Source organism: Falco peregrinus, chromosome 5 (assembly GCF_023634155.1).
Source record: "Falco peregrinus isolate bFalPer1 chromosome 5, bFalPer1.pri, whole genome shotgun sequence".
Lineage (NCBI taxonomy): Eukaryota > Metazoa > Chordata > Aves > Falconiformes > Falconidae > Falco > Falco peregrinus.
The window spans coordinates 89,151,914-89,179,393 of record NC_073725.1 but is presented as its reverse complement, the minus strand read 5'-3'; the positions used below and the strand labels follow the sequence as shown (position 1 = coordinate 89,179,393).

Sequence of the window (27,480 nt, the reverse complement as noted above, 5' to 3'; positions counted from 1 at the left end):
GGTGGCCAGGGCCAGCTGGCTTGTCCTGTGCTAAATGGCTGGAGGTCCAAAGGCCAGAACAGGGGTGCCCTGACCCAGTCCCCTGCATTTGCTGCTGGTTTCTGCATGCTGTGGTGGTCAGCAACGTAATGTCTGGGGATTTCCCACCTTGCCAGAGCAGTTAAGAGGCCACAGCTGCTCATCTGGGACAGGCATACAATTAGGTCATGATGAATTATTGTTAAATAGAGCAGTGGCCTCTGTGTCAAGCCATCTGGGGCAGTGACAGGCAAAATGAGGTGGCTGGAGGAGAGGGTGAGCCTGCCAGTGCCCCGGCTGCACCCTGCAGCCAGCAGCTCTGGGGTGGGCAGCCCCCAGTAAAACCCTGCTGGAAGACCAAGCAACATGTGCCACCCTGCACTGGGAGGGGAACCTGGGGACCTGATTCATGGTACTGGGGTTCCCATCCTTGTACCCCTGAGCAAGAGTAAATACCCCACTAGGGCTGAGTCTGCTTTTCCCAGCTGCAGACCCCTGGGACTGGATCTGCTCCCACAGCTGCTGCGCCTGGGACTGGAATGTCCAGCTGGGGAATCCCATAGAAGCAGCACCGTCTCCAGAGAGCACAAAGCAATGATTTCTGCTTTACTGGGGCAGTGTTAGCAATCACTGGGACCCAAGGGGGTTCACTCAGCTGGTGCCAGGGGGCTTATGCAGCTGGGGTTCCCCCAGCAGCTGCAGGTCTGGAGGCAGCCAGGCTCCCTGTGGGCAGGAGGATGCTGCAGGGTGGTGCAGCTCACAGCCCAAGCCGTGGTGCACAGGAGCAGTGCTATGGCTTTGTACTAGTAGTTTCTCTTCTCTCTTATCATCAGTAACCTAAATACTGAGGGCTTTACTGCATTTCCTTGTCAGACTGAGGATTCGGCAGGCTGCTGCACCATTGCCCAGCCCTGGCAGGTGCACTTGCAGCCCATGTGGGACTCGGGCTCCGGAGGAGCAGCCGGGCAGCCCAGCTCAGCTGGCTTAGTAGCTGCAGGAAGAGGCAGCAAGCATCTCCCAGCGCCGGGAGGGATAGCTTCTTCACCAAGGCGCTGAATGGTTACAGATCAAGGGCAGAAAGCAAGGTCACACTGAAAGTCTTCGGTCTGCCTGGGGATCGGTTTCAATCCTTGCAGCAGGGCAGGGAGGATGTGCTTCACAGCAGGACCAGGGCTCTGCGAGCCACAGCCATTCCCACGTTGCTGCCAAGGGAGTGCTGCAGCCAAGATGCCGGGAAGAGCGAGAAGACAAGGATGAAACGTGGTGAGATTTACCAAACAAGGTGGAACAGGATCTGTGGTTGTCAGAGACAGCCAGATAGCAAGAGAGCCTGCCCTGTGAGGGACCAAGGTCACCTTATGAGGAATTAAGAGGTTGACCGAATTAACCTCAAAAGCTAAAGGGTCTGCTCTGTCCTCAGGCAGGACACCTGGAGAGAGGTGGGCTTGTGCCCTGTGAGCATGCACAGAGAAATACACAGCTGGGGAAATCAGAGAACATGATGACAGCAGAGCTCAGTGCTGGCAGCCTCACAGCCGAGGTCTGCCTTCTGCCCAGAGACCAACTCTGACACAGGCATCACTACCAGGCCAGGTACCAGCATTAGAGGAATGGAGCTGCTAACAAGTTACCGATGTTGGAAGAAGCCTTCCAGCGCTTTGCAGATGGTATAGCGCTCAGGTGGAGTCAGCAGGTGCTCCAGCTGCTGGGTGAAGGTCCTTCCTTGAATCTTGATGCTAGAGGGGAGTATCTCTGCAACCCACTGCAGGGAGGTGAGGGCGGAGGAGGCGCTCGGGGAGTCAGCAGAGTCAGAGTCTGCAAGGTGCAGGTAGAAAGAAAAAAGAAAATTCAACAGACAAAGGGTCTTAACCATGGATTAAAAGGCTTGTCCTGAAACCAGGGGTCAGTCCCGTGGACAGCCAGGGCAGCTGCAGCTGAATACAACAGGGAGTTTGTTCAGTGGGCTGGGGACAGTCCCGTGTCCTGGGCAGGAGTGAGAGGAGAAGCAGGACAGGGACATGGCCCTGCTGCAGGGCTGCTGCGTGCTGCCCTGCTGGGCAGCCTCTGAAGCTAGCCGTGGGCCAAGCTGTGCTGCTGGAACGCTGCATCTACCAGCCCTCAGCCTCCTGCCTGCCTCCACTTCCCTGTGACCGCAGTGGTCTGACCCCGCAGGGCTCCCCTTGGCCTCCCTGGGGTCCTCCTGAGCAGTGGGGTTTGGGCTGATATGTGTCCCTCCAGCCCCAGTCTGCAATTCAAACCACTTACACACCCCCGCACTCCACCTCCTGGCTTTCCAGCTTAAACGTCTCAGATAAGGGAGACCTCAGAGCACGGGAGTCTCAGCTCCATAGAAATAGAAATCCTGATGTGCTGATACAGATGTCGCAGAAAAAAACCAGATTTCAGTCACTGGAAGGCAGCGTGGTGACAAGGTGAAATGGCTCATCTGGAGCTGTGACTGCCCTTGCCTTCCTCCCACACTTGCAACCAGCTGCTCTGGAGCTCGAGGCTGTTCCAGTAGGTCCATGGACCTGCTGGAGGTCACCAGGGGTGTTCTGACTGGGATGCTCTCTGTGATCTATCTCTTCGACCATGCTGCTTCCGCACTTTCTGTGAACACATGCAGAAGGTATTTCTTCTCTGGTTATCTAAAGCCTCTGCTCAAGTTTCAAAGCACTTTCTGATAATCATTGGCTTCAAAAGCAGTATTAGTCAAGGGTTACCTGCGAGTGAACCGAGGCATGGAAGGTCATTTGCTCTGCCACACTCATCTGCACTGCTCCCTGTGCCACTTCTGCTGTGAGCGCAGGGCAACATGCCCGGCTGGGAGAAGGGATTGGACTGAGGCTGCTCTTATCCATGTAGGAGTATGGCCAAAGTAGCTGGAGCAAAAAAATCCATCTTTTCTTGGTTTCTTTTGAGGGCAGTGAAGCAGTCCGAGTGCCACTGGCTCTGTACTGTGAAGTAGTGAGGTGCTCGGTTCTGTTTCTAGCACACACACAAATGAGCTGGTATCGCAGGGCTCCTGAGTGGAGCTCAGGAGAGTCCATTGCTGCTTGAGAAGGACGAGCCAGCCCCTGATTCCTGGGCCTATGCACTGTGGAGCAGCACCACAACAACACACCAAGCCTCCTGCCCTCGCACAGCTTCAGAAACAGCAGCGGCCGTGCTCTGCCCTGGGCTGTGGTCCTGCCCCTCTGCTGAAATCATGCTGATAACCACCCGCGCTGGCCCAGATACCCTCATCTCCCGCTGACTCACTCGCCAGCAGCAAGCTAAATTATTCATAACAGCAGCAGTTATTCTGAACAGCACAGTCCACACACAACAGTGGGATTTGCACAGCGACCATGGATGCACAGGGTTGGATTACTTCGGTCAAGTACATGGCACAGACTGCATGTAAAGGACATTGGCAAAGGCCGTCAAGGATGATCATACGGTAGGATGAACCTTTCTGGAGAGCAGCCAAGCCTGAGATCAAGCCTGATTCCCAGAAAGCAGGCAGCCATGTGCCCCAGCAAAAGGAGCAGCCCTCCAGGCAGTGCATTAAACCTCTGACCCTAGGTTGGCATTTGGCAATTCCCTCCTGCACGGGGAATGTGAGAACCAGCACGGGGTTTCTGCAGCTCCAGACCCTCCTCCCCACACTCTTACCGTTGGAGACGTTGACGATCCCCTCTTCCACCACCAAGGTGGGCATCGCCCCACTGCCCTGCAGCATCGACACCACCTTGTCATGGGAGCAGTTCCTGCGGGGCACAAGAGAGCTGGGTTAGAGCTGCCGCTGCGGGCAGCGGCTCGTGGGAGAGCAGCACTGAAAGGGAGCTTGCAGCTGCCTTCATTTTCTTGCAAAAAGCCTCATCTTGCCATCAGAGCCAGGTGGAGTTGGGCCTTGCTGCGGTGTCCCTGGCCTCTCAGTCTTTGCCTGGTTTTATCTGTGCTGCACAGAAAAGAGCCTCCCCGAGGGAAAGCCTGAATCGCACCCCGTGACTGGGCTCTCCGCTGTACCTGCAGCAAGGAACAACCACCCAGCATGCCTGCAAGCACCCTGCGGAGCTGTTACAGCAAATGAATCCACCATTACTTTAAGCTACACTCAGACCCAGAAGATGATCTTTTTATTTAAATGATACAGTGCTGCAGGTCTCTCCTTGCTTGTCCTAATTCTGCATGAAAAGAAAATGCAAGGTGGATGTAAAATGCATTTTTGTAGGCAAAAAAATAATCTTGGAATGTCCTTGGAGAAGGGTACAGGCTGGCCTGGGACAATGCCTGCCAAAACATGGGCTCAGAGGACAATCTTCATCTCAGTCTCCTCTGTTTTCTGGCAATGCTGCATCAGCCAACAGTTTGCTGGATCAGCTGAAATGTGAGAACCTGAGCACTGACAGAAGCAGCATCAGATGTTTAACCTTTAAATATTCATCATTCTCTCTTATCGTGTAGCCTCTTCTAACCCTTTGCTCTTGCTTTTTGTGCAGAAAGACCAACTTGAGGAAACACAGGCTGCTGCCACTGCGCTGGCAAGGGGCACACTCAGCTCCAGTTTGGTTGCTTTTGTTGTGCACACATTATCTAGAAGAATTAACTTCTGGGTGGAAATGCAATTGCCTCTGTGGTTTTATGCTTATGATCCCATTCTGGGAGTGATTCGTGGGTTGGCTGGTGTTCTGCTCATTTCACGAGCAGAGCCCCAGGTGTTTTACATGCAACTTAACTCACAGTGGCTTGAATCAGGGTCTGCAGGTGGGCTGCAGTCAGGACACCAGTTATATGTGCATTATATCTGGTTATTTGTACAGAGAAGTCAAAGAAGGAGCAGGGATGGAGCTGAAATACTACTCTTAGAGCCAGTTTTTGTAAAAGAATATTAAAGGAGATGTCCATACGGGGCAAAACCCCTCATGCACCTCAGTAGACAGCTCTCAAGGATGACCAGCTAGCTCTCCTTTCTGTTGCACAAGAGCAAGCAAGTAAACACACATGTGCTTGGCCACCTACCACCCCCGGGGCCCTCCTGGCACAGGGCTTCTAAAGAGCCTCTTACCTCATGTCCAGACCATTGAGGAACAGGATCCGGTCTCCAGCTTTGAGAGCAGCCTTCTCAGCTGGGCTCCCTAAAGGCACAGGGAACAAGAGGGGCTTTAACTGGCGGACCCCTGCTTGCAGGACCCCACTTGCAGAGTCCCAGGTCTCTGGCCACTCTGTGCCCAACCATGCCCAGGGACACCCCCAGGGCAGGACATCTGTTGCAGTTTGAGCCTCACATGGGGCACCAATTGTCACAGCACAAGCAAGCTAGCAAGCTGCAACAAGGCTTTACAGTTGGTCAGATTCTATTGTTCACACTGTTTCCCCATTCTCCAGGGGCCAAACCACGCTGCTCCTTCTCTCTCCTTCCTTCAGGAGCCTCCTACATCCAGGACCCCTCACCCATGCTCCTCAGGGCTATTTAACCACTTAGCTGGAACGAGCTACAGCTGCACATCGTCCATGTTAATCAACCCATTGCCTTCGCTCCTCTACAGGCATCCACTGCAGTGGATTACCTGGGTGGACAGGGGCCATTCACCGGGCACAGTGATGCCAGCACCCAGCTTGCATTGGAAATACAGGTGTGATTTCGGGCTATTCACTGAACACATTTTCCACCTTGCAAAACAGGGAGCACATAAAGCCAAATTAAATTGTACTGAAGACACTAGTTATTCAACTTGGGAAACTCCATCACTGAGCCTTGTAAAAGTCCCTTTTGCTATTTTCTAGTGAACAGTAGGTACTTAAAATTTTGAGTTTAGACCATCAATAAATAAGTGTCTTTGAATCTTGTTGGCTGGAGGTTTTCTTACCTGGCAAAACAGACTCAATCCACACTGGGGCATGGCCACGCAGTGTGAAGCCAAAGCTTCTGTTACCTTTATAAACTCGCACAGTTCTGCAGATGAAAAAAAGCAAAAGTGAAATCAGAGCCCAATATTTGGTTCTTGTTTCCTTTCCCAGCCCCTCCAAAGCCCCGTTATCTCGGGTGTCTCCCGGGTGCCCTTGATGCTTCCTGTGTCCCTGCAACATCCCCTTTGATACCAAAGCGTCTTTCAAACAGGAGCCCCCAAAAAGTGCCCTGCCCACAGGGAGAGGGGGTGGAGGGAAGGTGTGTGCAGGTTTGGTGGCCCTGGGTGGCCACAGTGCAGCTGCCTGTCCTGCCCGCGCTGCCAGCCTCTCCTGCCTGCAGCCTGCCCGTGCCAGGGGGCAGAGGGAGCCCACTGCGCTGAGCCAGCACAGGGTGGTGGGGTGGGCAGTGATCCAGGGGTGCTAGAAATGGCCCAGACAAAACCTCGGGGAGGGCGGGGGGCATGTGGGTGCTATCGTCAGTGTACTTCCATCACAGCCCTGAAGCAGATGCAGTCCCTGCTGGGACCAGAGCCACCCATGCTGGAGCTCTGGAGTGGCTCCTTTAGCCCCAGATACAGCTTCTTGCGAACTAAAGCTTAACATCCACTAACACCCAGGCTTCAGCACGGGGGGTCTGGGGGGCTCTGCAAGCAGCGCTGCTTTAGGGGCAGAGCCCCTGAGCATGGGCTCTTACTCTGCATTAAATACTGAATTCCTAAATCCACCGTCCTGTCCTTCAAATCCAACGTGTTTTTAAAGTGGAAAGTGCAATATATCTTATATATTACATAGAATTACAGCAAGAATGTGTTTTAGGGGGCAAAGGTCTCGTAGGCTGATGAGAGAGAAAGTAAATTCTGTTAAGAAATTTTGGAAGGAGCATTAGGAAATCTCCCTGCTGGGAGGCTGATTGGAGCTGGGAGTTGTTTCCCACAGGGAGCTGGGGGAAGGCAACACTACTAAGATCATTTACAACCAGAAAGCCTGTTGCAGGGACCGATCCTACACTGGTAGGAAGGAAGACTGTACTGGAACTGGATTTTGGACAAGTCCCATCTAAAATTATGCCGAAGGGAAGGTGGGCTGCAGCCAAACACCCTGGGGATACCAGCTGGAGGCAGGGTAATAGCTGGGGCATGCCTGTGGCAGCACAGTCCTTCCTGGGAGGATTCCCCAGCTGTGCTGACAGACCCAGTCCTGCTCTCTTGTTCATGGGATGGGGCTGGGAACGGAGCAGGAGCCACTGCCAGCACGGCAGGGCTCCTCAGCCTCCAGGGCTGCTGAGGTCTGGCCATATGGGCAGTGGGAAATGGGTTAATCCCCTGTGCACCAGGGATTGTCTATCCTTCCTCCCAGAGCTTCACACCCAGACACACATGCCAGGGCAGGGCAAGATGATACAGCCTGCCCAGGTACCCTGCATCCCACCGGCACAGCCAGGTACCCTGCATCCCACTGGCACAGCTGAGTACTCTGCATCCCACTGGCACAGCCAGGCACCCTGCATCCTGCCAGCACAGCCAAGCACCCTGCATCCCACCCAGCACAGGAGCTGACATCCACTTGCAGCCTGCAAGTGCCAGCTCAGCTCCTCACACGGTTCATCCCAGCCAACCCTGCAACAGCGAGGGGCAGAATGGGTGGCTGAGAGCTGGGACAAGGGGTGCAAATGTGCCCAGCCTTTGAGAGGGAGAGGTCTTTGTTCATCCTCATGGCAGGAGGATTTTATCTAGTCTGCTCTCCCCTTTCCCTAGCATCCCTTTGCCATGCAAATCATGCATCCCATCCATGCAAAATCAGACATTGCTGCTGTGAACTCGAGGGCATCCAGGACAGGTGTTACCTGCGGGCAGCCCCCGAGGCCACATTGCTGGTGATGAACGAAGCGGTCTTCCGCAGGCTCTTGCTGACCTCCTCGTGGCTGCGGGGCACGGAGCTGGCGCGGGTGGAGACAAGGAGCCGCTCCTGGTGGTCCTCGCTCCGGCTGCGCCGTAGCCGATTGCTGTGATGCTCACTCTTGGAGCGGCAGAGCTTGCTGATCAGGCTCTGTGACACCACCTCATCAAACCGCTGCCGGTGCTTCTTGGGGATGAAAATCCTGGGAAAATGAGACAAGGGAGGAGAGTGAGGAGCAGGGCCAAGGAAGCTGTGGCCCAGAGCTCCAGATCCAGCCATACCTGGGAAAGGAAAGATCAGAGCAGCCCTAGCTCCTTGTGCACTCTTGGCCTCAGTCCTCCCAGAGCTGCAAATGCCAGGGCTGGGGACACCGGGGACACTGGCTACATCTCTTGCCCCATCCCAGCTCCATCAGGATGAGGATGTAGACCTCTCCACAGTGCTTGCAGAGATGGATGGATTCAAACAGCTCAGTTCCTCCATGCACAACCTGTCCCACACCCCTTCAGCTGCTGGTCCCAGTACGATTATAAGGTTCAGCTTGAGTCCCAAATTAATTGGCTCTCAATGTGCAAGTGCCCCCCGTTATGCTGGTGCTGAATGGCCTCCTCCAGGTCCGCTTCTTCCTTTGGGACACCCAAAATGTTGCTCCCCACCTCCTGCCCCAACCCCTCTGCTAGGAGCCCTGGACTCTGTTCTCCTGGGCTCCAGCCTTAGCTATTGCCACCCTCCAGCTCCTACCATGGCCAGGCAGAAGCCTTGAACCCCCTGGAAGATGCTGGTCCTGGGGGGGGTGAGGACAGACACAGTGACAGTGCAGACAAGGGGACATCACTAGGAACTTGCTCTGTTTCAGGTCACCTCCCCTCTGCCTGCTCTGCCAGCACCCAAGTGGCCTTTGTGCCCTAAACAAGGATGCCTGGGACCCCCAGGGGATGCACAGAGAGCACAAGGTGGGATCCTGGGAGGAAGCGTCTGCACTGCTCCCACCTTGGCCAGAAGTTCACCCCAGTAACACCGGGAGATACTTCTTCTTTTCCTTTTCCTCCTGCCATCACAACAGTGAGACGCTGACACCCTGCTCACCTACTCCTACCCTCCCTTCTGCACATTTAGGGGCTTCTGGAGGAGCCGGTATCTCCGTGTGTTTCTATAGCAACTCCTCCCTGCACCCCTACCGGGCTGCCAGTTGCAGCTGCATTTGCTCATTAGACAATACTGTCTTGTGAGGTTCATTAGTGCTCTTCACCTCATGGCGCATGAGAACGCGCTCCCTACATTAACACAAACTCTCACACCTGTAGCAGAGGAGGGATGCGAGCATCACTTCCAAACTGCCTGGGGACCACATCTCCTGGGGGAGCAGTAACTGGGCCAAACTGGTAGCTGGTGTCAGAGGACCCAGAGCAACCTGCTCCAAGGGGCTGCACTGCCAGCACGACACGGCTGTGATAACAGCCAGCTGCTAACCAAGTGTGGCTGGAGAGGCTGGGGCTGGCAGGGGGCTCCCATGGGTCTCCCCCTTCTCATGGGCAACTTCACCAAAGGAACCCAAAAGCCTGTGTGAAACCAGAGGGGAAGGAAGGGGAGACTTCAAATCCCAAATTGACTGGAACCGGGACATCTCTATTTCCCCCCAACAAAAGGCAGAACTCAAAATATGAGCTGATGCTCACGCTGAGTAGGAGCAGACAGATCGCAAGCCATCCTGAGGTTGGCATATGCTCATGCAAAGCATTTGGTGACAATTTAAAATAAGTAACACATTGGTACAATTCACAGTCAATTTGTGAACAAGCAGCAACTAGAAAAGAGTGAAATCATGCTAATAAATAGTTCACCCAGCTGTAAGCAGGCTCCTGCGGGAACGCGGGCTGCCGCAGCCCTGTGACCAGGGAGGATGCAGTGAAGCAGCAGCAGCAAGTCCTGGCAGGACCCCACGCCTCTGCCCCGGGCTGGGCTCCCACCGGGGAGAAGTCCGGATTCCTGGCAGGCAAAACAAGCATGCTCCCATTTAAGTTGGCCAAATTAAACTGGCCCTGCTCGTTCCAGCAGAGCTGTCCCACTTTGCACTGACTGCTACTTCACCTGCAGGCTGACAAACATCAGGGCTGAGGAGCAAAGTATGGCTAGCTCAATAACCAGGCACAAGGACATGCTTAAGGGTTTCACCATGAATTGACTGAGTTCTAGAAGTAAAACAGTGTCTTAGCAAGGAGAGGAGCTAAGTGACCGTTAAAAATAATCCTATTAAAGCATGCAAAATAGTTTCCTCCTCCAAAGCCCTTTGAGCGAATTTGCAGCATGGCCTTGGAGAGCCCAGGATGGCTCTGCGCCACAGTGCTGCTGGGGGATGGATCCCCCGAGCTCCCCAATGCCCTGCAGTTCAGTGGGTGCTGCCTCCGAACCCATGGGGGATGTCACTGGGCAGCATTGGTGCCTCAGCCCATCCTCAGCTGGCAGTGGCACTGGCACCAGTATGGGGCACATGGTGCCCAGTGTTTAGTGAGAAACCACAGCTATTTCTGCAGCACCCTGCCATCCCACGGGACAACATCAGCGTAGCACTCAGGAGCAGCACCCAGCTGGGGTTTCCCTCTCCCTGCAAATCCCACTGGGGCACAGAGAACATGGATGTGCCCACCCTGTTTGCAGACATCAGGCTGGGAGCAGGGGCAGACTCCCCTGGTCCAGCAGTCCCACAGGCTGCAAGTGCCCATGGGAGGTCTTGGGAGCTGTGCAGCACTGACCTTGTGCCTTCAGCTTCCTCCTCCTCCTCCTCGGATGCTCCAGGCCAACCTGCTGGAGCTGAGACAGAAAAGGCATCCCCAGCCCTAGGCACTGCAGCCCTGCACTCACTCCCCAGCCCCAGTGCACCAAGCCCTGGTGCACTAACACTCCTCTGCAGTGGTGTCAGCACACTCTCCTTGTGAGGATTCACTCTGCTCTACCACACAAATGCGAATTTAGTGTGTTTTCCAGGCCAAGAGAGGCCCCAGAGGCTGCAAGGTTCTTCGCCTTCCCTCCCTCCCCGAAGCAGCCTGGCTGGGATGGTGGCACACTGCCGCGGGGTGGGAACCCACCCGAACCCACCCAGCAGGAGCCCATCTGCCAGTGCGCCCGTCCCCAGCCGCTCGGCTCCCTGTGCTGGGGCTCACTTCAGCAGAACATGTTTAGTGCATCTTGGTTTTTGTCACACTCACTATTTGTAAAACTCCCAGAAGGGTCCCTTGCAGCTCACCTCTGGACAGACAGTCCCATTTCTGCAGCCTGTGCTCACTGACAGCTGCCTTGCCTGCCAGCCCAGCACTCTGGAAAACCTCCTTTCATGAGTGCACGTCCTGCGATGGGTACTGAGCTCACCCCGACGGTTCTACCCTGGGATGCTGAGACTCCCCAGTGCAGGAGGTGTCCCCTTGACCAGGGCAGTGGTGGCGGCTCCAGCCCTGGCAGAGGCAGGTGAAAGCAGCCCCAAGTTTGCTCAGAGCTCATGCTCAGCCAGGGCTGGGAGCGAGGGGTCCCCAGTCCTCGCTCCATTGCACCCCCTGCACCACACAGCACCCCCAAAACCCCCATCCTCACTGCCCATCCCCTTGCTGGACTATAGTCATGGAGACAAAGCAGTCCCAGATGGGCTCTTCCCGCCTCTCCCCAGCCCCCCACCCCCAATTTTTCATCTAAGCTTTGCTCGACTCCCCCCAACAGCTCGTGCCGCTGCCACAGTGGGCACAGGTTGGTGGCAAGGCTGCACCGGTGCCGGGAGGCAGGGGCCCTGCAGCTCAGAGAGGCAGGAGAGACATCGCAGGGATGTCTCTAGGGCACGAGGCTTTTGCAGCACATCCAACACCATGCACGCCACACGGAGGAGCGAGCAGAGAGACGTACCGAAAATGCCGAGAGAAACTCCGGTCCTTTCCCATTTGTCAGAGCGTGGTGGGAACAAAAGGGAGATGCTTCAGATCCTCATGCAGCTGAGTCTCAGCCTCGGCTCATGCCCACGACGTGGCCAGATCCAACAACCAAACCGCGCGCCAGCCGGTGCCGCCCTGCCACTTGGCACCCCCACCGTGTGCAGGGACCGTGGCCAGATGGGCCGGCTCACCAGCACGCTCTACCTGGGCTGAGTCCCTGCCTGCCTTGTCCCTCACCTCCCTGCCACGCTCGCAGTCCCAGGCGGAGGATTACCATCTACCGAGTGTCTCTTTTTTGATCAATTGGGCTGTAGCGCCTGCTCTGCCCTCCCTGCTCCGGCTCTGCCCTGGCTCGCAGCAACGAAGCCTCTTGCCTTCCCTAAAAACTGCAGTCGCTGTGATTTCCAGCTGGAACGATCTCGTAACAAAAAGGAGGGCACGGCTCCGCGCCGAACTCCGGGGGGATGCCTCCCTGGTGCTAATTAGTTGACTTCTAAAGTGCTTCTGTTTAAATTACATGCTGCTGTAATGGGTGAGAAACCTTAAAGGCAAACGGCGTCAGCAGCGGGTGCGTGGCTGCTGGGCGTGCAGGTGGAGCTGCCTGGGCCAGAGCAGGACCAGGACCAGGACCAAAGTCACGGGCCCAAATCTCCACCTGAGCTGCAGAGCATCATCTACCCCCAGGGTAACAGAGCAGCGCTTTGCACTGGGCATAGAAGATAAAAAATCATCTTTAATTTAAATAATGCCATTTTTAAACACAGCACTCGCGTTTGATGAAGAAGATGTGAAGCTTTCCAGAGCTGCCAACATCAGACGCAAACTCCAGGTAGCAAAGGAAGGAAAAATGAAAAGCGTATGGTTGAGCCCCAAAACAGCTAGCAAAGACCTGACCTTGAGTCTGTCGGTTGTGTAGAAAAACACGTCCCAGGGTGGATTAAAACACCGAGCTACACTTGGATTATGCCTGAACTGTGCTGTGCAAACAGCTACCAATCTGGAAATGCGCTTCTGCCCCGACAGTGTGCTGCAATGCTAAAATTCACACACGTTCAGGACAGAAAACTCTTGTACAGTTTTACCCACATAACAGGACTTCTGCTTATGAACCTGTACAGATTTTTCTCAAGCCTATGTGCATACACAGGTAGGGGTGTCAGCAGCCTTGTGCTGGCCTCCAGCCCCGGCAGCGCCAACAGCCACAGCAGAATGTGGCACCTCCAAACCCTCGTGCACGGAGTGGGACTCGCTCCAGCCCATCAGTGAGCCCACACCTGTGATTTTCACAGGGGCTATTATCCCATTATCCCTAGTAAAGAGAGGCTTTGTAATCTCTCATCTGACTGCAGATGTTTTGCAGATGTTTTGCAGATGTGATCATTGTTATCATGCAATAGGAATGAAGGTGTTTTTCTACCCAAGAGTTCAGACATGGGTGGATGCAGTGGCCATGCACCGGGGCCGGGAGCCCCTCACAGCCCTTCCCCAACCACCCCACTTGTCCCTGGGGACAGCCTAAAATCCCCAGCCCTGCACGACAGCTTTTGGGAGGGTCACCCTCTTGTGATACATCCCTGCACTGGCTCCAGTAAGGATTGATGCATTACCTGCCAGTAAGAGCCTCCCCAGAGTAGTGCCGCAGCCCGCACCTGCCTGGGTTCACCTTCCCCATCACAGCCAGGGCCCTGGGATGTTTTCGCCTCTCTGGGGTCACCTTCCCCATCACAGCCCTGGGATGCTCTCATCTCTCCCCCAAACCCAGTGTCCCTGTGTCCAAACCACACTGGACACCAAAAGCCAGTGGCTTTGTCCTTCCTCTGGAAGAGATGGGCAGCTCCACAGCTGCCAGGGACATGGAGACCTTCAAAGAAACCCCCAGAAAGGCTTTTACTGCAGCTTCCATCCTGCCTGGCATCGCCTGGCGGGTATTGGGGATGGGGGCCAGGTCAGTGGGTGCAAACAGCTGCTCGATGCAGCCCCAGCCTCATGGATGGGCCCTCAGACCTCCTGCAGCACATGTGGGGACCCTGCCAGCCACTGTGCCAGGGAGACACGGGGCCATCAGAAGCTCCTGTACACCCCATGCTCTATGCCAGCACGCAATTCCAGCCCTGGGGCATGAGGACTTGTGTCATCCCTCACTTTTTGGACCACAGAGAGCAGTAACCTCAGCCGAGGCGCTGCCCCAGCCTGCCTTCTGCTGGGAACACCAGCACTAAGGCAGTTTTCCTTGTTTTGTTTAACATGCAAAACACAAGCTGCAACTCAGTGGTGGGGTACAAGGGGGCCAGGCTGATATAATCTGCATTACAGCCATAGTTTGATTTGTCAAAAGAAATTAATCTCCTAACAGAAGATTTTGCACCAAGGCATTTTGGTCATGACCTATTTGAACTCATCCAGTAAAAACAGAACTCTGCTCCCAATTGTTTTCACTGGTGGCACGTTTTTTTCCTGCTGCCCTAATTCCCTTTTTTGGGGGGGCAGTTGAACATATGCTGGGCTATCAGATTAGGGATTTTTTAAAACAGAAGCAAACAAGAGCTGCTTTTCCTCCATTATCGTCCTGCCATTCGCGGGGTTTCACAGCGGGTCTGCCTGGACCACGGCAGGAGGACTGTCCGTGTGCTGCAGCAGGCAGCAGCTGGAGGGATGCAGGTTCGGCGGGGCCACCCATGCTGGGAGCTGCATTGGCACCCAAGAGGGCCGGAAAGCTGCCCCCAGTCTTGAAGAAGCAGATACCTGACAGGGGGGATGACAAGCAGGGAACTAGTAGAATCCCTAACATATAAATCCTGATGGCTAAAATGAAAATTCTTACCCAGACAGTCACAGATGGCTGGAGTATTTTAATACAGGAACATGCCAAGCTATTTCATTGCAATGAAAAACAAGCTGACACAAATAGATTGTGTTTGGAGCATTACTAAAATGAACTCGGTGGAATTTCTCCTGTAATATGGGAACCCCCGATGGGCAGCGATTTTATCTTTGTCAGGGATCAAAAGTGACTGCAAGCAGAGCAGCGTTCGCCTTGGCCCAACCGCTGTGGGCCAGCAGCTCCAGCTGCAAGCTTTGGTTTTCCCCCAGGAGCGGAGGCTGTTGGGGAAGCAAACAGACGGTAACCAAAGCAGTGAAGGAACAAACTACCCCTAACTATTCTCCCTGCAGCAGAGTGAAGCACAACACGACTGAAAGGAGAACCACGACAACATACAGCAGTCTAAACAGCCCGCAAGTTATCATCCAACAAATTCATGCGGCCAGGGTGAGAGGCTGGATGTGCTCTGTAGCACACATGCATCCTGCTATTCAAATCCAGGTTAATGGGACGATGGCCATGTAAGCATCAATACCGGTGTTTTATGCACCAGCTTTTGTAACACTGCAGGTCAGTGGGGAGGAGGGGATGTGTGTTTCCATCGCTCCCCAATTCTACTGCAAACAGATATTTCAAACCTAAATGCCACTGCCGGGAGCTGGTGCAACACTGGCACTGCTGGTGCTGCCGCCGGCACTGGGGAAACAGTCGGTGCAAAGGGAGATGGCAAGCAGTACGCAGTGGTGTACAAATGCTAAACCCCTATGCAATGCAGGTGAGGATCCCCCCGTACCACTTGGATCAGAGGGCGACTTTGGCCCCCACAGTCCGCGGAAAAACCAGCTGCCATTGCGACAGCGCTGCAGAGCACTTGGGTGCAGAGCCGGCGCCAGTCCTCTGCTGGAATCGCAGCTCTGCCCTGGTTTGAAAACAGCTCAGAAATAAGAGCAGTGCCAAGAGGCGCACACCCCTGGGACCCCGACCTGCCCAAAATAACCCGCTCCCCTCCCCACGCCGGTGCGAGGCACACGCAGCCCCTGCACACACGCTGGGTACGGCCGCAGCCGCGGAGAGCAGGGGAGAGAAACCCACAGCTCCCCCAGGACTAGACCCAGCCTTTGGCATCTGCAGGCAATGGAGTAACACAAAATAAGACATTTCCCTCTCCCCGGCAGAGCCGCGATGCCTGCTGAGTCCCTGACAAGAGCAGCTCCGATGCAATACGGATGCTAAGAGTTAATTAACTTTTAGCACATCTTGTTTTTGCAGTGCCAGGGGTTGCTAGATTTGAGAATTAAGCTGGTTTAAACCCATTCCCCTCCCAGCCCCCTCGGCTCCCAGGAAAGGTCCATTCGTTACTCACCCGAGACAGCTCATCTTTCCCCTTCGCTGCCGTATTTCATCATTCTTGAGCAGAACTACAATTGTGCACTTTTACTACACACACCAGCCATATGGGCAGGGGATGGGAGCAGGGAGGAACCGGCGCAGCACGTGCATTATCCCTGATATCCACAACCAAACGGATGAAAAAAATGTCAGCAAATTAAAATCTGCAGGAGCTTAATTCTGGGCAAATGGGATGAAATCCATTTGAGCTAAAAAGAAAGGAAAAAAAAAACCAAACCCACAACACTGGAAAAAGCCCAGCTCGGGGACAGATAAGAGGAGGAGAGGTGTCTGCAGCCCCAGGCTGATCTGTGTGCTGAGTCGGGGGGGACTTGGGTTACATCGCACCGCAGCACTTTGCAGGGAGCACATTAAACCCCGAGGGGAGCCCGGGGAGGGGACAGGCAGGGGAGGGAGGACAGCCAGCAGCAGCAACAGCCCGAAAATAAATACAGCTGGTGCAGAGGGAAGATCCAATCAAGCCAGCGAAAGGGTCAGTGGCAGGCGGGGACGTACCAGCTGCCTGGCTCTGCATGGCAGGGACCACGCGGTCATCCATGGTGGGCCACCACCAGCAAGCCCATGCCAGGGCTCGGCCAGCCTGCTGGGGCCCAGGGCTGCCCTGGCAGCCCCCGGCATCCATCCCCGTTCCCTGGCCAATGGGCACCACCATTGCTGAATGGAATCGCTCGTCTCAACCCCTCTGAGGGCTCCTCTCTGCGGCTCTCCTCCCAGCTTTGCAGGGTGGGAGGCATGGGTGAGCTGTGTGTGCAGGTGTGTGGGACCCCCCCCCCATCTCAGGTGGAAACAGCCCCCAGAGAGCAGGCACAGCTTCACAGGGACACCCGGGCTGGCTGGTGGGTACCTATGTGGTCCGAAGCCTGTCCTTGCACGGCTCCATCTGCCCACAGAGGTGGTCCCGTGGGACAAGCCCCAGGATGGTCAGCTGGACACCACCTTGCATGGATCACCCACACAGCCCTTCCCCAGTCTGGGGGTGCTGGCTTGGGGCACAGACCCCAGCCCTGTCCTCAGTCCCACAGACCGAACCAGCTCAAGCCATGCAGAAACCTCCCACCTGATCTCATAGCACCCCCTACATCCAGAGTACCCGGGAGCTGCTCACCACCTTTCAGTCAGTTACTAAAAGCATTAAAAGCTCTTGCCCAGCCACAAACCCATCGGATCGGAGACCCTGGGATAAGCAGCTCATCTCACACATGGCAGCTCACACAGAGCTGCCCCCGCCTCCCCAGCACCCTCACAGCTGGAAAACCTGGTCTCCAAAGCATCTTATTTTTTTTGTTTTCTTGACTTCATTTCATTAAGATTAGATAGTAAATCTTTTCCCTAAGCTAAATATTTCATTTCCATTAAACTGAGATTAGCTGCCTGATTTACGGCACCTTTCGCCCCAGCCCTGGCGTTAACCTTTCACACTGGGGCACGGGGCAGCCGTGGGTTTGACCGAGTTATGGGGGGCTGTAACACAGCTCTGCCCCACAGCACCGCGGGGCTGGGCACGGGGCGAGCTCTGTACCGTGCATGGGGGCACAGCTGCACTGGGGCTGGCCACGCTCCCCTCTACTGACATCAGGGCCACTGGGAAGGGGACACCCGGGGGGGAACCTGCTCTGCCCCACCCCGAGGGGCTTCGGTCCAGAGAAAAAATTTGGACAGTTATTCAGATCCCCTCTGGGGAGGATATAATCCCATATCATTCCCCAGGGATGAAGACAAAGGAGGTCTCTGAGGTGTTTGAGGCATTTCCATGGATCTTGCTGGAGAAAAGGTTTCTCCTGAATTGTGGGTGGTGAGGAGGTGTTTTTTTTTTTGATTGGGACTAGTGTGGGGTGACAGCTCAGGCAAGGCTTGGTGCTGTCTGGCCCCAGCCCCAGCCCTTTGAAGGTCAGGTCCCTCCATGATGTTTGGGGGTGACCAGACGGCCTGGACATGGGCACTCAGACAAGGCAGCTGCCAGGGGGCTGACGGTCCCCTCCGCAGCCTGGCTCTGCAGGGCGCTGTGCCCACCCCCACTCAGGTACGGGGGAGCGCCGGGTGGCCTGCGTGCAGCCGTGGCAGAGCAGGGAGATGTTGCGTGCCAAGGACCACCGACCCATCTCCCCATCCTCCCCACTGCCAGCTCACGGCAGGCACGGCAGGGACCCCGGCACAGGGACGTTGTTATGGTAACTGTAATATCTTGCAATTCCACTGATTAAAGCAGGAATTGGAAAGCCGGGCCCGGAGCGGGGCCAGATGGAGACCTGATTCCCTAATGGCCATCATCTCAGCCTGGCCGTAATCCCCACCACGTGTCCATGCACCAGCACCAGCACCATCCTGCAGTGCCGGCCCACGCTGCAAGAAGAGCAGCGTACTGGCTGCACGCCCACAGCACCTTGAGCCCACGGTGGCTCAAGAGGTGACAGGGACCCCAAGACCAAGCGAAGCCTTGCCAGAGAGTCCCAGGATGTGGGACCACAGCCCCGGCATCCCAGGATACTGCAGGCAGTGCTGGCCTAGAGGCAGCCTGTGGTCCTGAGAGACACCCCCCAGCCTCCCCGGCTGCCAGAGCTGCTGGCAGCCCTGGCTGACCCCTCACCTGCCGGCAGCTCTTGCCTTGCAGAGCTTGATTTATTTTCTGGCCAGGCTCTTGGAGAATCGCCAGCTTTTCTGCAGTTAATCCCATCTCCCTTTGAAACAATGGCCAGAAACAGGAGCCAGGTCCTGTGCCGCAGGCAGAGGCAGTGGCTCCACAGGACCAGTGACCACCGCTCCCTGCAGGGATGGGGACAGCCAGCAGGCAGGTACAGGTCCCCCCAGCCCACCCTGGGCAGGACAGCCACGCAGGCTGGCGGGCATGGGGATGCTGGGCTGAGACCCCACCAAGCCCAGCTCAGCTGCGCCTTGGAAAGGGGGCTGGCATCTTCCCTGCAGGAACCTCCTGACCTGCACCACTCAGCCCTGCCCACCCCTCGCCGATGGGCAGGCGGATGCCTGTGGTTTAATGACCAGCGTGGCAGCATGGAGGTAACTGGCACCCAGTACCTGATGTCATCAATCAGATCCTGCTGGGACTCCTGGGTGAGGACCATGCAGAGGGCGTAGGCCAAGTACTCCACCTTCCTCTCTGCTGCGTACTGCTTCAGGATGGTGAACACCTTCTCCTTGACCTCTGGCTGGTCACTGAGGGTGTCGTCCACCTGCCACATGGGAGCCAAAAGAAGAGGGAAGGGACACTGAGCAGCAGAGCAGTTAACCGTGCATATGGAGGTACTGACAGTGCAGAAAACATGTCCATCTCACTGCAGCACTTGGTCAGCCAACAAGGAGGGAACCCATGTAGGGGGGAAAGAGAAACTTCAGACATCAGCTCATCACGCTGCACCACTGGGGTTTCACACACATCCCTGGTATTGCTGTTCTCTGTGTTAAACATTGCACTGGAACAGCAGTGTGATCCCAAACCCCGAAAATATGCTGGGTCAAAAGCGGGCCCATGGGAGAGGTTCTGACATGTCTGGGCTGGGACCCGGTGGATCGCTCAGGAGTCTACCTGGCAGGGGACATCATGATGGGCTTTTGGAGATATTTAAGCCTCTAATCACACCCTGATCCTGCCATTAACTCTGGGAGGCTGCAGGGAAGTGGGTAAAGGGAGCACGAATGTGAACCCCAGCCCTGGAAACAGCATCAGCAGCTCCCAGCCACTGTCTTGTCCTTTCCACCTGTGACAGCCATGACAAGCAGAGTAATTAGCTAATTGCCATTGAGCCAATTGCCCCACATGGGACCCTCTTGTTAGCTTCTTCCCAGGCCAGGATGCTGTTCCTTGTCCTGGGCAGTGGGTGCTGGTACCTTGCATGCAGCCTGGCTGCATGCAGCCAATGCGTGGGATGCAGAAAACCCCCTGTGACCACCCTGCAGTCCTTTCGTGCGCTGGGTTTTCCTGCAAGGTGATGGTTTTTTGCTGACAGCAGGTTTAACTGCTTCCCTCCCACTCTGCGAGCAGTGGGGGAAGCAGCAGTGAGGGGAGTGGAGCCCCTCGCCCTTTCCCGGTGTGCCCTTCCGCAGCAGGTGCATGCAGGGCTGCATGTGTGCACCCCTGCAGTGGCACTGCAAGGGAGCCGGCAGGCATCGCCCAGCCAAGCCCCCTGCACTTGCTGGGAGAGGCCCTTGCTCAGGGAAGGAGAAAAGCTCTTTCCTCCAGGTGCTTGTTCCACTTGGCAGGTCCCTGGTGGGGGCTGGCACTGGCGTTGTGACCCCCAGCACAACCCTCTGGGTGCTGCTGGGTTTGCGCAGCCACCACGCAAGTGCTGCAGGGGCTCCCGGCAGCAGCAGCGTTTCAAGGTTACCGAATCTGGGGCAGCTGCGTCCCCCGAGCAGATTTGCATGCTTTTCAGTCCCAAGGTCCAGCAGAAAAATGACAAAGACCATGGTGTTCCTGGTGGGCTGAATCCCAGGATGCTGCTGTTAAATTTTTGCCTGGGCTGAGACCGCAGGGTTTGGTGGGCAGGAATGGGGGGTTGCTGCCACCCCTCGTGTCAGTGCTGTCCCCAGTGTGTCCCTGAGCATGCAGGGGACAAGAGGAGAGGTTGACCTGGAGCTGAGATTGTGAGCACCTCCATTGCTTTCCAGTGATGCCCCCAGGCTGCCGGGATGCTCGGCTGGCACAGCCCCACGCCAGCCCTGGCCCCGCTGCCACTAACAGCACCGCTCCACCTGCCAGGCGAGTGCGATTCAAACAGGTGCTCTGCCAAATGAATGAGGGTGGGAAAAGCCTCCGTACCTCAGGCTTGCAAGTCACCTGCAGGCAGTGCAGGCATGAAATGCAAGCCACTGGCACCCTCCAACCTTCCAGCCTTGCAGCGGGTGCGCAGGAGTACCCAGGTGCTTGCAGCACTGGCACGAGCAGCACCTACCAGAGCCGAGCTCCCAGGTAAACGAGGGTGTAAAGCATCGCACTGGGTTTTATTATTTTCTGTATCGTGTAAAGAGATGAAGCCACTTAAAACATCTATGCCATCAACCCCCTTTAGAGAGTCGTTTGTCAGCTGAGCTGCGCTCCAGCACCCAGGAGCCAGCAGCACACGTGCTCCACAAACCTGCTTCTGGTTGGGGCTGTCGGGGAGGGGAAGGGAGGGGAGGTGGCAGAGGTGCTACGACAGGAGCTCACACTGTCGTGACCAGCTTGCTCACTTCAAAAGTGCTCTCCTGTGATCATCCAGGAAACATTTACTTGGTTTAATGTGACTTCACGAGATGAAGGCAGTGTGGAACACCCTCTCATCCTCTTGTTAATCTCCTGTAATCAGCAGGTATATGCTTCACATGCCATGCTCTGCCTTACGAATCCAAACTTCAGTGCGTATTTGTGCATCTTTAATGTAGAAGCTGACTGAGGGGATTCAGCTGATACCTACAAATCTCTTTATGAATGTCTTGTTTCTTTATTAACTTGGGATCAAAAAAAGCCACAAGCCTGGTTACTTTCATAACAGTATTTTAAAAGGCTACTTTGAAATGGAAATTAGAAAGATTAAAAACCCAACCATGATCAAATTTATAATTAGCATGAGGCGATGTGTTTGGTAAACTACCCACTAGGATGCTTTCAGGGACACAATGAAGATGCAATCACATTGATGCTTTCCTTCTGCAACAAAATAAGAGCTAAAACGTCTGTGGAATGACATGCTCAAACTTTGCAAGGATGTTCAGGCATAGAGGAGAGAGGGATCTGCCCCTGTGGGTTTCCACACACTCTTGTAGTGCAAAGGAGTAAGTAATTGGAATCATCCCCCAGAGGATCTGCAAGCTCTTTGCAGCACCCATCAAGAGTTACTGAAACACAGGTAATTATCAGACCCTTCTCTAGGGCACCAATGCCCAAAATCTGCACCCCAAGCCTTGTGACCAAGCCAGGAGCATCCCCCCATCTCAGCACACTGCAAAGGCTGAAAGCAGGAATCTCCAGATCACTGGGAGCAGGAGGTTCTCAGAGCCCCAGACACTCGCCTCATGCCTTGGTCTTACCTTTTTGCTGAATTCCTGCGCTTTCTTTTTCCTCTCCTGGTGCACAGCATCAGTGCTGGGGACAGGGTCCCGAGTGCTGGCCCTGTGCTGTGGCCGCAGCAGCCCCAGCCGCAGGGACTGCCCATGGCAGGACCTCACCAGGGCGGCTGCCGACTCGGCCAGCATCACCGGCATCCCGTTGACTTCCAGCACGTAATCCCCTGGCTCAATCCCGCAGGCAGCAGCAGGTGACTCCGGGCTGACTCTGGCCACTCGTGGGGGGCTGCTGCTTGCCAGCTCAAAGCCATAGCATCCCTGGGGACCAGGGGGGATGTCAGCGTGCTGCAGGCGGGAGACCACCCCAATGCTGGGGGGCACGTTGCCGCAGCGCCTGGCCAGCCCCAGCAGTGCTTCAGAGCCCAAGGAGGAGACAGGCTGCCCCTCGATCTCCAGCACCTCGTCACCGGGCCGCAGTCCTGCTGCTGCTGCGATGCTGCCCTCCTGCACCCAGAGGATGTAGCACGGACCGGTCCCACTTATCTTGAACCCGAAGGCCTCGGGCCAGCCCTGGTTGCTTGCCGGCATGGCTGCAACTGGAAAAGAAGGAGGGGAAAAAAGGAGTTAGGATGAGATTTCCTTCCTTAACATTAGCTCCTGTAGATACTACGTGCACCCCATTGGGTGTGGGGGTTCTAGTCTGTGCTGCGCCACTGTGGGAAGAAATGCCCCAAGAGGGATGCTTTTCCTCTATATTTCCCTAAAAAATAGCTTTTATTCTTCTACCGTCAGGCTGCTGGCAGTGCCAATGCCATTAGCAGTGAGGAAGCTGCGTTGGCCAGAAAGGTCGGGGCTACACCTGGCACCTGGGCTGTGGCCTGGCACAGCCCTTGTCTCAGCCATCAGTGACACTTACCTAACCACCCCCCCACCCCACCCCACCCCCGTTTCCCTGGGAGGTGTGTTTGGGCACCTGTTTGTATTTATTTCTCTAGCAAAATGATTACTTCATTTCCCTGGCATGTCACATTAATGAAAAGATCATCCAATGACCTAAACCAGCCTTATTTTAACCACCTCTTCTCAATACTCAATATTTTAGCAATTTGCCACTGCAAAGTTACTGCACATTCATTAGAATTTGCCAGATCCTTTCAGCTCTCCTGGCAGTATTTCTTTGTGTCCTTCCTGTCCTGTGTCTAGTATCAGCTTGATCACAGCATCCTGAAATTCAAAGATGAGGAATTTCAAAAGGACTTGTCTGTGGTTTGTTTGAAGGGTTAGGACCAGCTCCATGGATGCTCAAGGAGAAATCGAGCACATCAGCCTGAAACATCTACAGAAGTCATCTTTGCCCAAGATAAATTGGACCAGCTGACCTACATGGCTCATTTGGATGCCCTTTTGATGCCATTGATGTGTAAGTGCCTGCATTGTCTGCTGAGACTTGCTAAAATAATTCACATGTAGATTTTCTCTTCATTTGATCTTAGCTGTCTGTGAAGATGCTTTTCACTCCTGTGTTTATTCCATTTGTGTCATTTAACACACATTAAGCACTTACAAAAGGGAAACACAGTCTTTTACCTGGGAAAATTATTTTACAGAGACTACAAGGACTCAGAGCTGCTCAAGAAAACATCCTCACAAACGCACCTTGAGTTTTTTGCTCTTTGGATCAAACAGTCTCAAACCAGGCCCAGAGCCACAGAGCCCAGGAGCTCTGAAGCAGGCTCTTGCTGTGTCCCACTGAGCGGCTGCTCCCCCCAGCCTGGGCAGCCCAGCAGGTCCCAGTTCGCTCTGGTGCGTGCTTCTGCCTGCACAGCAAAGGCATCCCTTCACCCCGCTACCTCACTGTCATTGGGGTGGTGTGGTTCTTCAAGCTTTGATCTGAATGACCAAAAGACATTTATTCTGTTCCTTTGAGACCTAGGAAATCTTGGTCAAAATTCAGAACTGCTGAAAACATTCTTTAATACCTTACTGTAGGCCAGGGAGGTTAAAGGAACTCTTCTCATGACCATTTTCAGCAGAGATAATACCGACCAGCTTGCTCTGAGAGCAGAATCGTGAGGATGGGCAGGGAACACAGCATTACTGCAGAAATCTGTATCAATAACCTGAACCTGCTCTGGCAAACAGCTACTCAAGGCTGTATTACAGAGGGCACTAGAAGTGCCGCCTTCATAAGGAAATATTAAAAAGGACCAAGCAATATACTGTCACTAACGCTGTAAGTGTAATAGTTTTGTCCTCCTTTGTACAGCAGTGCTGATTAAAATGCTACATAAAAATCAGGGATTACTGTTACTGTTGTTACTCAAAGAGGAAACACAGCTGTTGCCCCTGTTAACAGGTACAGATGTTGAGGACCGAAGGGGAGGTGTTGAGAGTGAAGCATGGGCAAGTCTGGCAACAGCAGGATGAAATCCATCTGTGACCAAACACCAGGGGATCCCTGAGGCAGCAAAGCACAAGTTTTGAAGGCTCCAGCAAGAGCCCAGTAAGCACCAAGACGGCCCCAGTGCAGCCGCTGTGGGCTGAGCTCCACAGCGAAGCCTGGCAGAGCAGCGGCCATCGCCTTGCTGCAGGGAGCTGCATCACCCCTTTCCACCTCTACACCCTACGGCTCAAGCACTTACAGAAGTCTGCGGCCATCCAAGCGAGCCTGGCGGGCTCTCACCAGCAGCAGGTTTGTCCCACTAAGGGGTTGAGGCTTTCTCGATTCTCCTCCATCACCCCTGGAAGTGCGTCCCACCTACCCGCAGGGCTCCCAGGGGCATCTCTCCAACTCCCGCGTCCTCGCTGCAGCCCCCGGGGTGCTGGGGGCACAGCCCTCGCATGTAGCAGCAGTCCAGGGGTGGGCAAAACGGCTGCTGTGCCACGGTGCTGGAGTAGAGCCGGGGCAGAGGGTGGCTGCCCCTTCCCAGGCTTCTTACTTGAGCCCTGTGCCCTTACAGCTGCTCTGAGCCAGCACCAACCAGGCACAGAAAGGTCCTTCCTGCCTCTTCCTTTCCTAATTTATTTCCATCACAAAGAGAAGCATGGACAGACTAACTGCTGTGCTGGTCCTGGCTGAGTCTGGTGCTGACCTGAGCCTGCAGATCTGGGGGGAATTAGGAGCTGGAAGGAGGTAAAACAGATTAGTGCCTGTGGAGAGAAATCCCTCACCCACAGGGCAAATCTGAAGCGACAGCACTTTGCAAAAAGCAGCAGAGACACAGCATGCCATCACCACTGCCAAACAGCAGCTGGATGTGCCGAGACCTCGTTGACCCCACCACCAGCTATTTGAGTGGGACACCAGAATTTCTGGGAGTATGCATCTGCCAAACAACCTTCTGCTTGCTGCAAGGATTTGGGATTCTGGACCAACTTCTCCAGGGTTCACCAGATCCTCCCCAGCCAGGCTGCGGAGGAGTGGGGGTCCTCACAGCAGGAAGCAGCTGAGAGCATTTCACAGCAGAGACCCCCCATGCTGGCACCGACTGTTCATTAAGCTGCTATTTCTGATTTTCTCCTCTGCTTCCTCAGCACGTAGGGATCTCAGGGCTTAGGGCTTAAGAGGTTTTAGGGTATTACATATCCTGCTGCAGGGCACCAGGGGGAGGGGCCGTCTGCATCCCATCAAGGACCACACAGCAATCCAGTCCTCCCTGGGCACTGGCACAGGCTGAGCTGTCAGCAGCGTTGGGCTGGATGGGAAACAACCTCCCCAGGAAAGCTGGGAGACTTGGTAAGGGACTGGGTAAAGCCTTACGAAGGAGAGCTGCAGGGACCTGGTTGGCGCAGCCTGAAGGTGAGCACGGTGCAGTGGAAGGTCTTCCTCTCGCTCGTGCCCTTCATGCTCATACATGTCTGCTGCGAGGGACTTGGAGACCTGCTCCTCCTGTCCTCTCCAGCTCTGGTGTCAGTGATGCTCTGCTAGAGACAGGACATGGGTCCCTTCTCACAGGTCCTGCACAAACACAAATCTCCTCAGCAGCTGAGATCCACAGGTGGGCGTTGCAGGGAGCGTGCACTGCCCTCCCGTGTTGATGCAGAAGTGCACACACCTTCATACAAAACGTCAGTCCATCTTCGTCACTATTCACGGCCCAGACAGGCAGGCAAAAACTCCAATGGATACTTTTTTTTTTCCAGCAAGTGAAGTAATTGGTTCTTTTCCCTCCATTTTTGACTTGACTACTTTAAAACAGCGAATTTTAATCCTGGCAAGAAACTAGTTATGGGATTCCAAGCTAATGAAAAGTTTGTTTCCTTGAAGACCTTCTGCTAGACTTTGATCAGACAAGACTTTCTGATTTTCACAGCACTTAAATTGAATGAGCTTAATCTCCCAGCCTCAACCTGCTATTAAAGTGTTTGCTGACTGTTTTGTCCTTGAGCACAGCATATAAGGCCACTAAGAGTGGATGGAGCCCCTCAGCAGCACTGGTGCTGGTGCCCTGCTCGGCAGCACTCACTGCAGCTCCTGCCAATAGTGCAGGCAGCTCCATGCTGGGTGCACGGACCGCAGTGTACAAACCTGCCTGTCCACAGACAAATAAACAGCTTCATGCCCACACAGCTGCCAGCCCCCCATCCCAGGGCCCCTTCTGTGCAGGCAGACTTGCCAGGTTACATCCAATGTCCCAAACAAACCTCCAGCCTACCTGAAGCAGTACAGAAATTTTGCTGCATCAGTGGGAAGGGAAAAAATGGCTTTTTCACTATGTCCTCCATCAGGAGCAAAGTGCCTCAGGCTGCACTCTGGGGTGGCTGTGCCCCAGCAATATTTTGCCTTCATTTCTCTCTCACCAGGTTCTGGTTTGGTGCACTGGGGGCCAAGAACTTACCAGGGAAAAAAAGGTCCCCTTCCTGAAACTCAACCTCACCTCCTGCCACTGTGTCTCAGCCAAACCAATTGATTTCCTCTTGGTGCCAAAGCTACCCGAGCACCCCTCAAAGGGCTTACCTGCCGTGCCCGAGATCCAGCCAGCAGCAGACTGGGACCCAGAGCTGGCAAAATCATCACAGCAGTTTCGAAGCTTTTGGATCAGTTACCTGGCAGCAGCAACTGGCTGAGTTTCTATGGCAAATTCTAACCAGGCACCGTAACCCAATCGGTCGCTCATTAGCGGCGCTCCAGAGAGCATGGACCGCGCCAGCTGCGGGGCCGGTTTCAGTTGACAGCCACGCCACGTAAGGAACCGGCACAGGACCTTTATCTCCTGCAGCTTTAGTTCACCTCAGCCTGGTTCTAGGTGAGATCCCTGCATGTACTAGAGCAAACTTTCCCCTACTTCTTGCAGCATGTGCGACGTGATGGTGTGACACGAGGCTCTGGATTAGATGAGAATATAATGCTCAGAGCTCCTGTAGGAGACAAAAGGATTTTGCTTTAGAGGTTTCACCAACGGCAAGAAATCTGAAGAAATTTTTGCAAATTCCTTAGAAATCACACAAGCTGTGCCATGCCAGTTGGCATGTCACACAGATCCTCTGGGAACAGAAGAAAACAGCACAACAGCGGCACTCAACTCACACGGTAATGAG

The 27,480-nt window shown here is 54.8% G+C and overlaps 1 protein-coding gene across 5 annotated transcripts in view; it reads right to left on the bottom strand.

Moving 5' to 3' along the window:
- The window catches only part of GRID2IP (Grid2 interacting protein), a 46,716-nt gene extending 21,695 nt beyond the window's left edge, over positions 1-25,021 (bottom strand). For 2 of the 5 annotated variants that reach the window (XM_055803712.1, XM_055803713.1), the window contains exons 1-8: positions 24,585-25,021; positions 21,967-22,538; positions 18,979-19,133; positions 7,754-8,008; positions 5,871-5,956; positions 5,069-5,138; positions 3,676-3,770; positions 1,650-1,833 (exon numbers count right to left, since the gene is read on the bottom strand). In XM_055803712.1, the coding sequence (XP_055659687.1) occupies positions 1,650-1,833; positions 3,676-3,770; positions 5,069-5,138; positions 5,871-5,956; positions 7,754-8,008; positions 18,979-19,133; positions 21,967-22,538; positions 24,585-24,600 (1,433 nt within the window). In that variant the 5' untranslated portion in view covers positions 24,601-25,021. Of the gene's footprint in view, positions 1-1,649; positions 1,834-3,675; positions 3,771-5,068; positions 5,139-5,870; positions 5,957-7,753; positions 8,009-15,901; positions 17,486-18,978; positions 19,134-21,966; positions 22,539-24,584 lie in introns of those variants that run through there. The other 3 variants (XM_055803714.1, XM_055803715.1, XM_055803716.1) reach the window with 3 other exon arrangements.
- Positions 25,022-27,480: the final 2,459 nt, after the last annotated feature.